The 18515-nt window shown below is 43.6% G+C and overlaps 1 protein-coding gene across 2 annotated transcripts; it reads right to left on the minus strand.

Annotated features, from left to right (window-relative positions):
* Positions 1-1269: 1269 nt before the first annotated feature.
* LOC113902976 (trophoblast Kunitz domain protein 1) lies at positions 1270-18070 on the minus strand. 2 transcript variants are annotated; one of them, XM_027558439.1, is made up of 15 exons: positions 17968-18070; positions 15701-15784; positions 14561-14632; positions 13249-13347; positions 12670-12753; positions 11534-11605; positions 10221-10319; positions 9644-9727; positions 8464-8535; positions 7163-7261; positions 6583-6666; positions 5086-5157; positions 3798-3896; positions 2299-2491; positions 1270-1853 (listed from the first exon to the last, which is right to left on the minus strand). In XM_027558439.1, coding segments are annotated over exons 1-15 (1308 nt in total). In that variant the 5' UTR covers positions 18062-18070; the 3' UTR covers positions 1270-1852. The 2 variants fall into 2 exon arrangements, with proteins under 2 accessions (XP_027414240.1, XP_027414239.1); XM_027558438.1 differs by having other exon boundaries at positions 2299-2494.
* Positions 18071-18515: the final 445 nt, after the last annotated feature.

The following is an 18515-nucleotide window of genomic DNA, read 5'->3' on the forward strand; positions in this document are numbered from 1 at the left end:
AGCTGAATTCTGCCAAGAGAACGCATGGTCACAGCCAATACCCTTTTTCAACAACACAATAGACGGTTTTACACATGGACATCACCAAATGGTCAACACTGAAATCAAATCAGTTTCGTTCTTTGTAGCTGAAGATGGAGAAACTGTGTAGAGTCAGTAAAAACAAGACCTGAAACTGACTGTGGCTCAGATCATCAGAGTCTTATAACAAAATTTAGGCTTAAACTAAAGAAAGCGAGAAAACTACTAGGCCAACCAAGTATGACTTAAATCCAATCCACTGTGAGTATATAATGGAGGTAACAAACAGATTCAAAGGATTAGAACTTGTGAACAGTGTGCCTGAAGACTTGTGTTTGGAGGTCCATAATACTGTACAGGAGGCAACAAACAAAACTATTCCAAAGAAAAAGAAAAGCAAGAAGACAAAGTGGAATATTTCAGTGGTCTCTGGCTGGAAACATTGATAAGTACAAGTCTTATCATTATTTATACTAAAGAAAGCAAAGCTCAGAGATGTTGAGAATTTGCCCAAGACTGGAAAGATATGAAAAACAGCACCAACACCCTGTGTGTCCTCATTTATTCAAATACTAATACTACTACTTGTGGAGGTCTCCGTGACAAACTTTACTAGTCTGTGGTGAAACAGATACTGTCTGTTTCCAAAGTTGCCTTCATTCTAAATCTTCCCAGAAGCAGAGCAGGAAAGCATCATCAAAGTCCCTTTGCTTGGAAGAGTCGGACCTGCTATGTTAGGCACTGAATACAGCAGCTAAGTGCCATCTCTACACCTCCATTTCCTCCCTTGATGAATTCTTAGCATGATTAATGGAAAAACGTAGGCAAAATGCTAACACAGAGCCAGGGATACTAAACAGTAGTTGACCTTTCTTTACCTGAAGTATGAACCCTCCTCCCTACACGTGACCTCAGGGAATCAGATATCTTAGATAAGTGGACAACTGAGTCTCATACCCATTCTCCTTCTGAGAGTCAGGAGGACAATTTGCTCCCCAGTTTGAGATTAAAAGTAACAAGGAAAAGTTGTCAAGTTGATGTGAATATCTCTCAGGGTTCTCTGTAGCTTGTGATGATATTAAGGAGTTGATGATGGTATAATGGGTTTGCTTCCTATACCCAATAGGGCACAGTCTCTGGAAAGGGGAATGGGAGGTGCCCACTGTCTGCAGAACAGTTAGGAGGACCACCATTTCCATGGACACTATTTGTTAAGGTTTGTAATTATAAACAACAGACTCCAGTCAATTTAATTTTAAATATACATTTATTGAAATATAAACCATAGTGTTTGAAGCTACAGAAATGAAAATTGCAACATCGTTGTGTGGAAAAGGGGCTTTTTTAAACCAAACTCTTCTCTCATTACTGATGTGGAGAACTGGATGCTGGAAATTCCACCTTAGCCACCCACAAGGAGAACGGTGATGGTGGGGACTGGGATGAAGGTGAAGATGCCTTGAGGACTGGGGTGAAAACAAAAATCCTGTGTTACACCGCAGGCTCTGCAGTTACTCTGGTCATGAGGGATGTGCTTCTACATTCCTTCCTACTTTCTTCAAATAACTATAAACTGTCTCATTGGTGTCAGGAACTGGGTGAAGTGCTAGGGGTAAAGGGAAGACGTGCTCTCATGGTGCTGAGAACCAGCTGGATGAGACAGAATTAGACACGTTGACCAATGGAGGAAAGGAAAAGGCAGGCTCTGCTAAGGATGGTTGGGGAGAGAAGGACTGTGAAGAGGCTGAAGAGGTTCAGACGCAGCCACAGCCCAGTCCTGCAGGGGCGCTCCTTGGACTTCAGAGTTCCTGAATCCACTCTTTGCATGTCCTCTGCAAAAAGAAAGGAACTTGTTGAGGGCCATCAGTGTAGCCCCAGACCTAGACAATGGTCAACTTAATAGATCCCATATTTTCAAATAAATATGGAACCACATTCCTGAATCATGAACAAGAAGGAAGTGAATTTTCCAAGACTATGTAGGGCACCCAGAAGCACTGCAGACCTGCCCTGAAGGGTGGCTGAATCAGTGTCCCCAACTGAGAAAGAGGAGCATGTGATCAGGCTCAGATGACCACAAAGAGGCATCAGTGGTTGACCTTCTGCCATCCTCTCCCTGGAGAACTCGCTCAGTGTGGTTTCACAGGACACTGCAGCCTCTCCTCCTGGCAGCAGCAAGGAGGAAGACACTGTGCAGGGTGAATGGTGTGTGGCCCCCTGAGCTCCGCCCCTTTCCCCAGCCCTTCCCCTCCTCCTGTGCCTTGGCCCCTGTCTTACCACAGGGACCCTGCCTCTTGAGAGCAGGTCTTCATGCAGTCCTCTAACTTTTCGAAGTTGTTTCCATTTCCTTCACAGCCATCATACACAAACTGCTCACAGAGGCCGGTCTGGGCATTGTAGAAGTACCTGGTCATCACGGCATTGCAGCCACCTGTTACTTTAGGCTCCAGGCAGAGGGCAGGCTTAGAAGCTGCTGGAATGAGAGGGGCAATGGCTCGTTATCAGGATGGTCATCAAGCTCCATACAAAGACAACAGCTAGAACCCCTAGTTTGTTTGCCATTGAGAATGTTAAGGTTGTGGAGGAATGCCAGATTGAAAAGACTATTTGAAAACCTCCTTTCTGGGACAGAATCATGAATGTTGCTAGCGGTGACATGATGTAGTAATCATATACAAACGTATATCTCCTCATGCAGTCTTCTAAGGAAGTTTGATATAATGCATTTGAATAGTCTTAAATCATCTGTGAGACTTCCAAGGTCGTCCAGTGGTTAAGAATCTGGCTTCCAATACTGGAGTCATAGGTTCAATCCTTTCTCAGGAAACTATACTCTCCAATGCTGTAGACACTAAGGCAGCAGGGCATAAATTCTTTATATTCATGATTGTTAACCTGTTCAAAGAATCCATATTTCCCCTCTTCAGATGAGGAAACTGCAGATAACTTTCCCCAGGAACAGAGCATGCAGGTGGTAGATTCAGGACAAATTGCTGATGTCACAACCCATCTAATACAATACCTAATTCTACCAGGAATTCGGAAAATACAGCGCACTTGTAAGAGTATCTGGAGTCAGTCCTATGCTCATTACTTCCTTGTACCCAAGGTAACAGAAGCCCCCAGCCACAGGCCAGAGCGAGCCTGGGTTTCTCCTAACACAAATCTGTGATGTCTCTGCTGCTGCTGCTGCTGCTGCTAAGTTGCTTCAGTTGTGTCCGACTCTGTGTGACCCCAGAGACCACAGCCCACCAGGCTCTACCATCAACAAATTCCCCAACACCCACTGGGCGTCCCTATTGAAATGACGTCTGATTTGAAATTCAAGCAATTAGTGCAGACTCCACAGGTTAAGCACTCATGTCCCCAGTTTAGTGCCGGACACGTGGTCCCTACTTACTTTGGCTTGTGACCCAATGGATAAAATGGGGAAGTCCATGAACTCACCTCCATGTTCAATAACTGACAGTTACTTATGACCAAACTGAGGAAAACACTTACTTGTTGTTCTCAGATAATATACATGAAGCATTCACAAACAGTGAAATGGAGGAGACATGTAGGGCAAAGGGGGCGTGGAGGTGTGCCGAGCCTCCATTTCTTTGTGAGAACTGCACCCTCACAATCGTATTCACCACCCAGAAAACTCTGAACCTATGTACTTATTCACTGTTGAGGTTCCAAGAAATGGGCATATTTATTGAATCATTTGTCACTGGTGATTGATCTGAATCTCTGTGTCCTTCACTCTTCCCAGAGGTGCAGAAACTACAAACCTTTATTCTCCTCGTTGAGTGCTGAGTATTCAATCTTGAGTGTTTGGTATTCCTCTAGTGTATGGTTATTGAATTGTATTCCAGAAATCATCACCTGACCTATGAAAGAGAGTACGTATTAAGAGTTTCAGGAGGCCTGCTTCATGAAACAAGAAATGGATCAAACATGGACAAGATAGAAACAGTCAAAAGACAATAAGATAAAGGGCCTGGAGACTTTTGTAATATTGTCTCACCCTCATCCCACATCCTACCACACAAGGGCTTTGTTTCTGGTTTCCCTGCAGTTGCCCTCTTCCGTGGTTCAACGTCTTTTGATTAACTTTAATAACACAGGAATAAACATTATTTGATAAAGAAATATTTTTACTTGGCCAAAGCAAGTAGGTAGGTAGAGAAATTATTTCAGAGTCACACATTATGGTGGAAAATGGACAAATCTGGCAATGACAAGTGAACAGTCTTTCCATTCATAACTCGTCACCTATTTGAAGAACTCATGGAATGTTTCCCCTGTTCAGATGAGGAAAGTGCAGATGACGTGCCCCAGCATACAAGCATGCGGGTGGCCTAGTCAGGACAAGACACAGCCATGTCCCAACCCATGTGATACACTACTGATTGGCTAGGAACTCGAAAATACAGAGAACTGGTGAGATTTTCCAGGTCCAGGGTCTTATTTTCTCTATTCACCTCTCCCCAAGCCTTGCATGAGCCCTCAAATCACAGGAGAGGGTGGGTCTGGGATTTTCCTGACACCAAATACATGGTTTTTCCACCAACCATGGAAACCAGCAGCCAAGGGATAGACCACTGTCAATTGACTTCTGATACCATATCTGTGGAGTTAGTGCCAATGCCACAGGTTGAGGTACCAAGACTGTCCTGACTTCAGATGCAGCCATGTGGGCTCACCTTATCATGCTCTGATCAAGAGACTGAAAGTTGAACTTTCCATGACCCCAACTCCATGCCCAAAAACTCAATCGAACCATCGACCAAACTCAGGAAACCTCTTACTCACTGTCCTCACTTTAAGGTAGAGGATAAAATCAGGAACAGTGAAATGGAGGAGATCTTTAGGGCATGGGAGGAGTGGAGGTGAGTGGGGCTTCCATGCCCTCCTGAGCAAAACACCCTCCCCTCAGGACCATTTGCTCTCCCCTCACTATTTATAGATTTTTACTGAAGTTTCACTCAATAGGCATAAGTATTGAATTGTCAGCCAGTGGTGACTGATCTCAGTCTCAGTGCCCTCCCTCTCCCCAGAGGTGCAGAAAGTTCTAACCTTTAATTGCTTTATTGATTATTTCAGCCAATCCAGTTAGTATACTGGTTCCCTTTTTGACAATCTTGGTACCTATAAGAAAAGATTTCAAATTTTTCAGTAATATTGGACCATGAATTAGGACAAGTTTCAAACATGGAAAATAAAATCATAGGCAAAAGTGGACAAAGGAAAAGGCTTGGAAATTTTGCTAATTTGTACCAGCCTTGGTCCAGGAGCCCAAGGAAGCAGGTAGAGAGATCTTTTCATGAATCTACCCTGGTGGAAAATGACCAAACTTGGCCATGAAATGAGAATAAGCTGTTTAGTTTTTTGATTGCTAAATTTTCAAAGAACTCATTTACCACTGATCTACTGGAGGGATTGGGGGCAGGAGGAAAAGGGGATGACAGAGGATGGGATGGCTGGATGGGATCACGGACTCAGTGGACGTGAGTTTGAGTGAACTCCGGGAGTTGGTGATGGACAGGGAGGCCTGGGGTGCTGCAATTCATGGGGCCGCAAAGAGCCGGACATGACTGAGCGACTGAACTGAACTGACTGTTCAGATGAGGACTATAGATGACTGCCTGAGGACTCATGGCATGAGGGTGATACGGTCCAAACAAGACACTTCTTTCTCAAAACCCACTTGATACATTATCCTATTCAGGCAGGAACTCTGAACATATGGATAAATGCTGAGAGCCTCTGGGTGCAGTGTCCTACTTTCATTACTCCCCTGTCCCCAGGACTCACCTGAGCTCCCAAAGCACAGGGAGACTGAGTCTGGCTTTCCCTGACACCAAATCTGTGGTCTCTAGAAACAACATGCCAGTTGCAGAAGGAAATGGTAACCCACTCCAGTATTCTTGCCTGGAGAATCCCAGGGACAGAGGAGCCTGGTGGGCTGCCCTCTATGGGGTCGCACAGAGTCTGACACAATGAAAGAGACTTAGCAGCAGCAGCAGAAACAACATGCAAATCCTCCAAATACCCACTGGGTGTCCAACAGGGCCATTTAACTCTGACAGCAAATCCAGGGAGTTAGTATAGAGTGTGTAAATTGAGGGCTCAGAACAGTCCTCATTTCAGATGCCAGCCATGTTATCCTGAGTCACTCCTGATTTGACAAAGTGTCTAAAATTGGGAAGTTCCATCACCCCACTCCATGTTCAATAACTCAGTAAATCTGATGACCATACTGAAGATGACCACTCCATATGGATGTCACGCTATCATAAAGGATAAATCTAGGCACAGCAAAATGAGTGAGAGGTGCAGGGCAAAGTGGAAGTGGAGGTGTGGGGAGCCTCCATGTCCTAGAGAACACATCACCTCATCACATCTTCACATCACCACCATGTGTTACCACCCCAAACGCTCTCTGAATATCCATATTAATGGATTCTTATAGAGGTTTCTTTAAATAGGCATTTTGATTGAATTCATAGGGCAGTGGTGCCTGTTCTCAAATCAGTACCCTCTCCTCTCCCCAGAGTTGCAGAAAGTTCACACCTGTAGCCACACCGTCGATGATACTTGTAACCACATCTATGACTGAACGCTTCTCAGGTCCCCTTCTACGGCTTGTCTCCACACCTATGAACAAAAGTAAATTCCAACAGTTTCAGGAAGCCTGGGACGTGAACCAAGTAAGGATCAAATATGCAAATAAAATAGTAGTCAAAACTGGAGAAGGAAAGGAACAATTATGGATAATAAAACGACAGTCAAAAAGGGACATGGGCAAGGACATGAAAACTTTCCTAATAATGTCTCAGCTTTGGAATCAAGAGTCATTCTATAAGGGCTCTTTGCTACATTCCTGGCAGAACATCAACCCACGTTTTTCTAATTATTTTTCATGAAAGAGGAATTCTCATTATTTGATATCTAAATATTCTTTCTTGCCCAAAGTAAAAGGTTAAAGACATGCTTTTAGATTAACACATCTTGGCAGAACATGCACAAAATTCACAATGAAATATTTATGCACCGTTGAGGTCTCAAGAAATAGGCTCATTGATTGAATCGCTGGTCATTAATCAGAATTTCAGTGTCCTTCCCTCTTTCCTGAGGTGCAGAATCTACAAACCTGTATTATCCTCACTGAGTGTTGAGTATTCAATATTGAGTTTTGGGAATTCCTCTAGTGTATAGTTATCAAATTGTATTCTGGAAATCATCACCTGACCTATGAAAGAGAATAAATTTCAAGAGATTCAGGAGGCCTGGTCCATGAAACAGGAAAAGGATCAAACATGGATAAGAAAATGACAGTCAAAAGACAACAAGGGAAAGGGCCTGGAGACTTTGGTTATATTGTATCAGCCTTGCTCCCACAGGCTATCCCACAAGGGCTGTTTTTCTTGTTTCACTGCTGTGTGCTGCTGCATGATTCAACCTCTTTTTATTATTTTAGTAATATAGGAATAAACATTATATGATAAAGTAATATTTTAACTTGGCCAAAGCAAGTAGGTATGTAGAGAAATTTTTTCAGATCAACACTTTGTGGTGAAAAATGGACAAATCTGGTTGTGACATGTGAACAAAGTCTTTCAATTCACAACTCTTCATCTATTCGAAGAACTCATGGAACATGTTTCCCCTGTTCTGATGAGGAACCTGCAGATGACTTGCCCAGGATACAGGCCTGTGAGTCCTGGTCAGGAATAGATACTTCTATGTCACAACCCATTTGATATACTATTGATTGGCTTGGAACTCGAAAATACAGAAAATTAGTGAGAGTTTCCAGGTCCTGGGTCTCACTTTCTCTACTCACCTCTCCCCAGGCCTCACGTGAGGCCTCAAATCACAGGGAGGGTGAGCCTGGGTTTTTCCTGACACCAAATACGTGGATTTTCCACCAACCATCCAGTGTCCAACAGCCAAGGGGCAGACCACTGTCAGTTAACATCTGATACCATATCTGTGGAGTTAATGCCAATGCCACAGGTTGAGTTATCAAGACTGCTCTGACTTCAGATGCCAGCCATGTGGACTCGTGTTATCATGTTTCTGACCAAGAGGCTGAAACTTGAAATTTCCATGGCCCCAACGCCATGCTCAAAAAGTCTGAACCAGGGACCAAACTCAGGAAACCTGTTATTCACTGTCCTCACATTAAGGTACAGCATAAGATCAGAAACAGTGAAATGGAGATCTTTAGGGTATGGGAGAAGTGGAGGTAGGTGGAGCATCCATGCCTTCCTGAGCAGAACACCCTCACCTCAGGACCATTTGCTTTGCCCTCATAAGCTCTTTGATCCAATATTTATGGATTTGTGCTGAGGTTTCACTCAACAGCCATAAGTATTGAATCATCAGCCAGTGGTACTGATCTCAGTCTTAGCGCCCTCCCCTCTCCCCATAGGTGCAGAAAGTTCAAACCTCTAATTGCTTTATTGATTATTTCAGCCAATCCTGTTAGTATACTGGCTCCCTTTGTGACAATCTTGGTACCTATGAAAGAAAAGATTTCAAAATTTTCAGCAATATTGGACCATGAACCAAGACAAGTTTCAAATATGGAAAATAAAATCATAGGCAGAAGTGGACAAATGAAAAGGCTTGGAGATTTGCTAATATTGTACCAGCCTTTGTCACACAACCCCAAGGAAGCAGGTAGTGAAATCTTTTCATGAATCTCTTCTGGTGGAAAATGACCAAACTTTGCCATGAAATGAAAAAAAATCTGTTTAGTTTTATGGCTGCTAAATTTCAAAAGACTCACTTAGCCTGATCTACTGTTCAGATGAGGACTATAGATGACTTGACTGAGGACACATGCCATGAGGGTGATAGGGTCCAAACAAGATATTTCCCTGCCAAAACCCAATTGATATACTATCCTCGTCTGTCAGGAACTCTGAACATATCAATAAATGCTGAGAGCTTCTGGGTGCAGTGTCCTACTTTCATTACTCCCCCAGGATTAGTGAGTAACTTTCATTACTCCCCAGGATTTATCTAAGCTTCCAAAGCACAGGGAGAGTGAGTCTGGGCTTCCCTGACACCAAGTCTGTGGTGTCTCTAGAAACAACATGCAATTCCTCCAAACACCCACTGGGTGTCCAACAAGGCAATTTAATTCTGACAGCAAATCCATGGAGTTAGTATAGATTGTGTAAGTTGAGGGCTCAGAACTGTCCTCAGCTCAGATGCCAGCCATGTTATCCCGAGTCACCCCTGATTTGATAAAGTGTCTAAAACTGGGAAGTTCCACTACCCCACTCCATGTTCAGTAACTCAGTAAATCTGATGACCATACTTAGGAAGACCACTCGAATTGGAGTGTCGCATTATCAAAAAGAATACATCCTGGCACAGCGAAACGAGTGAGAAGTTCAGGGCAAAGTGGAAGTTGAGGTGTGAGGAGCCTCCATGCCCTAGAGAGCACAGGATCCTCACATCACCACCGTGTGTTACCACTCCAACACTCTGAATGCCCACACTCATGGATTCTTATAGAGGTTTCTTTAAATAGGCACTGTGATTGAATCATAGACTGGTGGTTCTTTTTCTCAATCTAGTGCCCTCTCCTCTCCCCAGAGTTGCAGAAAGTTCACACCTGTAGCCACACCGTCGATGATACTTGTAACCACATCTATTACTGAACGTTTCTCAGGTCCCCTTCTATGGCTTGTCTCCACACCTATGAGAGACAGGAAATTCCAACAGATTCAGGAAGCCTGGGACATGAACCAAGTAAGGATCTAATATGCAAATAAAATAGTAGTCAACACTGGACAAGAAAAGGGACAATATGGATAATAAACAATAGTCAAAAGGGGACATGGGAAAGGGCCTGGAAACTTTCCAATAATGTCTCAGCTTTGGTATCAGGAGTCATCCTAGACAGGGCTCGTTCTTACATCCCTTGCAAAATATTCAACCCAAATTTTCTAATTATTTTTCATGAAAAAAGAATCCTCATTATTTGACATCTAAATATTCTTTGTTACCCAAAGTAAGAGATTAAAGACATGTTTTTAGATTTATACATCTTGGGGGAATATGGACAAAATTCACCATGAAAAATTTATGCACTGTTGAGGTTTCAAGAATTAGGCTTATTGATTGAAGCATTGGTCATTGATCACAATCTCAGTGTCATTCCCTCTTTCCCGAATGCAGAATCTACAAACCTGTATTATCCTCACTGAGTGTTGAGTATTCAATATTGAGTTTTGGGAATTCCTCTAGTGTATGGTTATCGAATTGTATTCTGGAAATCATCACCTGACCTATGAAAGAGAGTAAATTTCAAGAGTTTCAGGAGACCTGGTCCATGAAACAGGAAAAGGATCAAGCATGGATAAGAAAATGACAGTCAAAAGACAACAAGGGAAAGGGCCTGGAGACTTTGGTTATATTGTATCAGCCTTGCTCCCACAGGCTATCCCACAAGGGCTGTTTTTCTTGTTTCACTGCTGTGCGCTGCTGCATGATTCAACCTCTTTTTATTATTTTAGTAATACAGGAATAAACATTATATGATAAAGAAACATTTTAACTTGGCCAAAGCAAGTAGGTACATAGAGAAATTTTTTTCAGATCAACACTTTGTGGTGGAAAATGGACAAATCTGGCCATGATTCATTAACAAAGACTTTCCATTCATAACTCTTCATCTATTCAAAGAACTCATGGAATATGTTTCCCCTGTTCTGATGAGGAACCTGCAGATGACTTGCCCAGGATACAGGCCTGTGTGTGGACTGGTCAGGACTAGATACTGCCATGTCACAACCCACCCGATACACTACTGATTGGCTCGGAACTCGAAAATACTGAAAACTGGTGACAGTTTCCAGACCAGGGTCTCACTTTCTCTACTCACCTCTCCCCAGGCCTCACGTGAGGCCTCAAATCACAGAGGAGGGTGAGCCTGGGTTTTTTTCTGAAAAAAAATACATGGATTTTCCACCAACTATCCAATTCCCAACAGTCGAGGGGCAGATGACTGTCAGTTAACATCTGATACTATATCTGTGGAGTTAGTGCCGATGCCACAGGTTGAGTTATGAAGACTGTTCTGACTTCAGATGCCAGCCATGTGGACTCACATTATCATGTTTTGCCAAGTGACTGAAAGTGGCACTTTCTATGACCCCAATACCATGCTCAAAAACTCAGTTGAACCAGTGACCAAACTAAGGAAACCTCTTACTCACTGTCCTTACATTAAGGTACAGGATAAAATCAGAAACAGTGAAATGGAGGAGAATTTTAGGGCACAGGAGGAGTGAAGATAGGTGGAGCGTCCATGCCCTCCTGAGCAGAACACCCTCACCTCAAGACCATTTACCACCCCCCCGCCAACAAACTCTCTGAGCCAACATTTATGGATTTGTGCTGAGGTTTCACTCAACAGCCATAAGTACTGAATCGTCAGCCAGTGGTACTGATCTCAGTCTCAGTGCCCTCCCCTCTCCCCATAGGTGCAGAAAGTTCAAACCTCTAATTGCTTTATTGATTATTTCAGCCAATCCTGTTAGTATACTGGCTCCCTTTGTGACAATCTTGGTACCTATGAAAGAAAAGATTTCAAAAATTTCAGCAATATTGAACCATGAACCAGGATAAGTTTCAAATATGGAAAATAAAATCATAGGCAAATGTGGACAAAGGAAAAGGCTTGGAGATTTGCTAATATTGTACCAGCCTTCGTCCCAGGAGCCCAAGGAAGCAGGTAGAAAAAACTTCTCATGAATCTCTCCTGGTGGAAAATGACCAAACTTTGCCATGAAATGAGAATAAGCTGTTTAGTTTTATGACTGGTAAATGTTCAAAGAACTTATTTAGCACTTCTTTACTGTTCAGACGAGGACTACAGATGACTAGCCTTAAGTCACAAGCAAGAGGGTGATATGGTCCGAACAAGATACTTCCCTGTCAAACCCACTGGATATACTATCCTTTTCTGCCAGGAACTCTGAACATATCGATAAATGCTGAGAGGCTCTACTTTCATTACTCCCCTGTCCGCAGGACTCACCTGAGCTCCCAAAGCACAGGGAGAGTGAGTCTGGGCTTCCCTGACACCAGATCAGCGGTCTCTCTTGAAACAACATGCAATTCCTCCAAACACCACTGGGTGCCCAAAGAGCAATTTAATTCTGACAGCAGGGAGTTAGTATAGATTGTGTAAGTTGAGGGCTCAGAACAGTCCTCAATTCAGATGCTAGCCATGTTATCCCGAGTCACTCCTGATTTGACATGTGTCTAAAACTGGGAAGTTCCATTACCCCACTCCATGTTCAATAACTCAGTAATCTGATGACCATACTCAGGAAGAGACCACTCACATAGGGATGTCATGTTTTCATGAAGGATGAATCTAGGCACAGAGAGATGAGAGAGTAGTGCAAGGCAAAGTGCAAGTTGAGGTGTGGGGAGGCTCCATGCCCTGGAGAACACAGGACCCTCACATCACCGCCGTGTACTACCACCCCAAACACTCCCTGAGTGCCCATATTAATGGATTCTTATTGGGGTTTCACCAAACAGGCATTTTGATTGAATCATTGGCCAGTGGTGCCTGTTCTCAATCTAGTGCCCTCTTCTCTCCCCAGAGTTGCAGAAAGTTCACACCTGTAGCCACACCGTCGATGATACTTGTAACCACATCTATTACTGAACGTTTCTCAGGTCCCTTTCTATGGCTTGTCTCCACACCTATGAGAGACAGGAAATTCCAACAGTTTCAGGAAGTCTGGGACATGAACCAAGTAAGGATCAAATATGCCAAATAAAATAGTAGTCAACACTAGGCAAGGGAGGGAACAAATATGGATAATAAACAATAGTCAAAAGGGGACATGGGAAAGGGCCTGAAAACTTTCCTAATAATCTCTCAGTTTTGGTATCAGGAGTCATCCTCCACAGGGCTCTTTCTTACATTCCCTCTAGAACATTCATCCCAGGTTTTTCTAATTAGTTTTCATGAAAGAATAATACTCATTACTTGACACCTAAATATTTTTTCTGCCTAAAGTAAATAGTTAAAAAATTATTTAGATTAACACATCTTAGCGGAACATGCACAAAATTCACCATGAAATATTTATGCACTGTTGAGGTTTCAAGAAATAAGCTTATTGATTGAATCATTGGTCATTGATCAGAACCTCTGAGCCCTCCCCTCTTCCCTGAGATGCAGAAGCTACAAACCTTTATTTTCCTCACTGAGTGTTGAGTATTCAATGTTGAGTGTTGGCAATTCCTCTTGTGTATGGTTATCAAACTGTATTCTGGAAATCATCACCTGACCTATGAAAGAGAGTAAATTTCAAGAGTTTCAAGAGGCCTGGACCATGAAACAGGAAAAGGATCAAACATGGATAAGAAAATGACAGTCAAAAGACAACAAGGGAAAGGGCCTGGAGACTTTTGTTATATTGTATCAGCCTTGCTCCCACAGGCTACCCCACAGGGACTGTGTTTCTTGCTTTCCAGGCAGCTGTCCTCCTCTGTGGTTCGATATCTTTGGATTACTCTCAATAATACAGGAATAAACATTATTTGATAAAGAAATATTTTTACTTGGCCAAAGCATGCAGGTAGAGAATTTTTTTCAGATCAACACTTTGTGGTAGAAAATGGACAAATCTGGTCATGAGACGTGAGTAAAGTCTTTCTGTTCATAACTCATCATCTGTTCTAAGAACTCATGTACATGCTCCCCCTGCTCAGATGAGGAAACTGCAGATGACTTGTGCCGGGACACGAGCATGTGGGTGGACTGGTCAGGATACAGTATTCTCATGTCACAACCCATTTGATGCACTATTGATTGGCTAGGAACTCAACAATACAGAGTACTGGTGACAGTTTCCAGGTCCACGCGCTTACTTTCACTACTCACGTCTCCCCAAGCCTCACTTGAGACCACAAATCAAAGGAGAGCGTGAGTCTGGGTTTTGTCCTAATGCCAAATACGTGGTTTTCCCCCCAACCATCCAATTCCCAACACCCAACAGGCTCTCACTGTCCATTGATATCTGATACCGTATCTGTGGAGTCAGGGCCAATGCCACACATTGAGGTATCAAGGATGCCCTGACTTCAGAGGCCAGCCATGTGTTCTTGAGTTATCATGCTTCTGACCAAGTGACTGATACTCGAAATTTCCCTCGCTCCACCTCCATGCTCAAACACTCAATGGAATAAGCGACCAATCTCAGGAAAACTCTTAATCACTGTTCTCAAATTAATGTCCAGAAAAAAACTCAGAAACGGTGAAATGGAGGAGATCTTTAGGGCACGGGAGGAGTGGAGTTAGGCAGAGCATCTATGCCCTCCTGAGCAGAGCACCCTCACCTCAGGACCATTTGCTCCCCCTTCCTAAGCTCTCTCAGCCAATAGTTATGGATTTGTGCTGAGGTTTCACTCAACAGGCATAAGTATTGAATCGTCAGCCAGTGGTACTGATCTCAGTCTCAGTGAGTGCCCTCCTCTCCCCATAGGTGCAGAAAGTTCAAACCTTTAATTGCTTTAGTGATTATTTCAGCCAATCCTGTTAGTAATCCAGCTCCATTTTTGACAATCTTGGTACCTATGAAAGAAAAGAGGTCAAATTTTCAGAAATATTGAACCATTAACCAGTAAAAGTTTCAAATATGGAAAATAAAATTATAGGCAAAAATGGACAAAGGAAAAGGCCAGGAGAATTTTAATATTGTGCCAGCCTTTGTCACACAAGCCCAAGGGAGCAGGTAGAGAAATCTTTTCATGAATATTGTCTGGTGGAAAATGACCAAACGTGGTCATGAAATGTGAAAAGCTGTTTAGTTTTATGACTGGTAGATGTTCAAAGAAGTCATTTACCGCTTATCTGCTGTTCAGATGAGGACTATAAATGACCTGATGAGACGTCATGAGGTTGATAGGGTCTGAACAAGATACTTCCCTGTCACAACACTTGATGTACTATCCTCTTCTGCCTCTGAACATATGGATAAATGCTGAGAGCCTCTGGGTTCAGTGTCCTACCTTCATTACTCCCCTGTCCGCAGGACTCACCTGAGCTCCCAAAGCACAGGGAGAATGAGTCTGGGTTTCCGACACCAAATCTGTGGTGTCTCTAGAAACAACATGCAGTTCCTCCAATCACCCACTGGGTGTCCAACAAGGCCACTTAATTCTGACAGCAAATCCAGGGAGTTAGTATAGATTGTGCTAGTGGAGGGCTCAGAACTGTCCTCAGTTCAGATGCCAGCCATGTTATCCCGAGTCACTCCTGATTTGACAAAGTGTCTAAAACTGGGAAGTTCCACTACCCCACTCCATGTTCAATAACTCAGTAAATCTGATGGCCATACTCAGGAAGACCACTCACATAGGGATGTCACGCTATCATAAAGGATAAACTTAGGCACAGCAAAATGAGTGAGATGTGCAGGGCAAAGTGGAAGTGGAGGTTTGGGGAGCCTCCACGCCCTAGAAAACATAGGACCCTCACATCACATCGTGTGTTACCACCCCAAATGCTCCTTCAAATGCATATTTATGGATTCTTATTGAGGTTTCACCAAACAGGCATTTTGATCGAATCATTGGCCAGTGGTGCCTGTTCTCAATCTCAGTGTTCTCTCCTCTCCCCAGAGTTGCAGAAAGTTCACACCTGTAGCCACACCGTCGATGATGCTTGTAACCACATCTATTACTGAACGCTTCTCGGGTCCCCTTCTATGGCTTGTCTCCACACCTATGAAAGACAGTAAATTCCAACAGTTTCAGGAAGTCTGGGACATGAACCAAGTAAGGATCAAATATGCAAATAAAATAGAAGTCAACACTGGACAAGGGAGGGACAAATATGGATAATAAACAATACTCAGAAGGGAACATGGGATGGGCCTGGACACTTTCCTAATAATGTCTTAGCTTTGGTCCCAGTGCTCAACCTACACAGGCCTGTTTCTTACATTCCCTGCAACACATTTATTCCAGGTCTTTCTGATTATCTTTCATGATAGGTGAACACTCACTATTTGACACATAAATATTCTTTCTTGCACAAAATAAGTAGTAAAGGAAATTTTTTCAAATTTTTTTAGATTAACATATATTGGTGTACAATGTAGGAATTCAGCATGAAATGTGATTTATTTCCTCATACATATGAATGGTAATCTGTTCCAAAACCCATGTAACATGTATCCCCTGTTCTGATGAGAAAATTGCAGATGACTTGTTCCAGGACATGGCATGTGGGTGGCAGGGACAAGATACTAGCATGTTATAACCCATTTGATACACTCCCTGATTCTCCCAGGAACTCTGGAAATACAGATAACTGAGGTCAATTTCTGGTTGCAATGTGTACTTTCATTGCTCTCCCTTTTTGGAGCATCACCTGAGCCCCAAATCACAGGGGTGAGTGATTCTGCGTTTTTCCCTGGCACCAAATATGTGGTGTCTCTACCAACAGCAACCAATTCCCCAAACATCCACTAGGTGTCCAACAAGTCCATTTACATCTGATGGGAATCAATGGGGCTATTGCAGATTCTGTAGGTTGAGGGCTCAAGAATATTCAGTTCAGGTGCCAGCCATGAGACCCCATGTCAATCATGCTTGTGACCAAATAATTAAAATGGGAGGCTTGCAGGTCCATGACCCCATCTTCAAATTCAACAACTCAATAGAACCGGTGGCTGAACTTCGGAAAACCATTGCTTGCATTCCCAAAATAGAACTCGAGGCAGAAAAATGGAAGAGATGTGCAGGCAAAGAAGGAGGGAGGTGTGCCCAGCCTCTGTGCCCTAGTGAGCACAGCTTCACATCAGCTTCCTGTATTCACCAACCCACAAGCTCTCTGAGCCCAGTTCTTATGTATCTCTCCCTAGGGTTCACTAAGCAGGCATGTTGGCTGGAATATCAGCCACTGTGATTGATCTCACTCTCAGTTTCCTCCCTTCTCCTCAGAGGTGCTGGAATGGCAGTTGTTGAAAATTGTAAACAGTAAATGCATGCTTGTGATTTCTTGGACACCAACCACATCTTGAGGTTCCCTTGAGTTGCCTCTTCTGACTCATCTCATAACATCTAATGGTAGGAAACCCTAACAGTTTTAGGAGACCTAGGCCATTAACTAAGAGATGGTACAAATTTGAATCTTTTTATTACAATGCAGGGCTTTCCTGGTGGCTCAGCTGTTAAAGAAACCGCCTGCAATGCAGGAGACATGATTTCTATATGTGTTGAGAAGATCCCCTGGAGAAGGCAAAGGGATCCCCATCCCAGGATTCCAGCCTGGAGAATTCCATGGACTATACAGTTCATAGAGTTGCAAATAGTTGGATGTGACTGAGCAACTTTCACTTTACTTACTTTTATTACTACACTATAGTGAGGTTCAGGGACATGACAGGAATAGGAATAGAGAGTCTCCAAAATGGGGACCCTGGTCTGGTAGAGTTATATATGTATAAATTGTAATATATATCTTCATGAGAGTCAAGATATCAGTGGAGTTAAACCTTTGCAACTTAAGTCTTCCCTGATGGTCCAGTAGATAAGAATGCACATGCTAAGGGAGGGGACATGGGTTCTGTCCCAGGTTGGGAGGATTCCACATGCCTTGCAGGAACTAAGAAGGTGAACTGCAACTTATGAGCCCAATTCCTAGAGCCCTTGCTCTGCAGCAAAAAAGCCACTTCAACGAGAAGCCCACACACCACAACCCGAGAGTAGACTGCGGAACTAGAGAATATCCTTCCATAGGGAGGAAGCCCAGTGCTGCCAAAACCAAAGAAAAAACAGACAGTACCCTGACCATGACAGGAGAAATCCAGAGATGGTTGGAAATACCACTCCACACCTGCCCTTCTATGGACTTCTATCATTTTCCCAGAAGCTGTAGAAGAGAGGTGAGGCTGGACCTACCTTCATCCTGGATATGGTGTATATTCAGCGGGGTGCTGTCCACCAGGATAACCAGAAGGAAGAGAAGGGCTGAGGAGAGACAGAGGCGTCTCATCTTGGTGGCCTTGCAGGAGGGCTCCTGAGGATGCTGGGGATGCACTGAGCTTTAATATCCTGGCTGAGGGGTGGGATCAGGTGATGAGGAGGGGAGTGGGCAAGGGGAGGAGTTGGGTCAGTCCTGTTTATTGCGTAATCTCCCTACCTAACCATGCCTCCTGCTTCTGTCTGCAGGGCTCAAAAGCCCAGTAAAGAGCACTTCTCACTTGATGCCTGTGGGTCTCGTGTAAACACAGATTGTGATCAGAGAGATGGAGTTTGTCCTATATGGACAGTCAGGGAGCATCCCAGCCCCTACAGCAGCACCTGGCATGTGATGAATGATAAGTAGGTGGATGAGGACAGATCAGAGGACAGATAAGTGACCAGCAGTGTGGTAACCACGTCCTCCATTTCAGCCAGCTGCAGGTGTCGTCTCATCTGGACCTCAATGTCCTGACCCCCCCCACCTC

This window comes from Bos indicus x Bos taurus, chromosome 13, assembly GCF_003369695.1.
Source record: "Bos indicus x Bos taurus breed Angus x Brahman F1 hybrid chromosome 13, Bos_hybrid_MaternalHap_v2.0, whole genome shotgun sequence".
Lineage (NCBI taxonomy): Eukaryota > Metazoa > Chordata > Mammalia > Artiodactyla > Bovidae > Bos > Bos indicus x Bos taurus.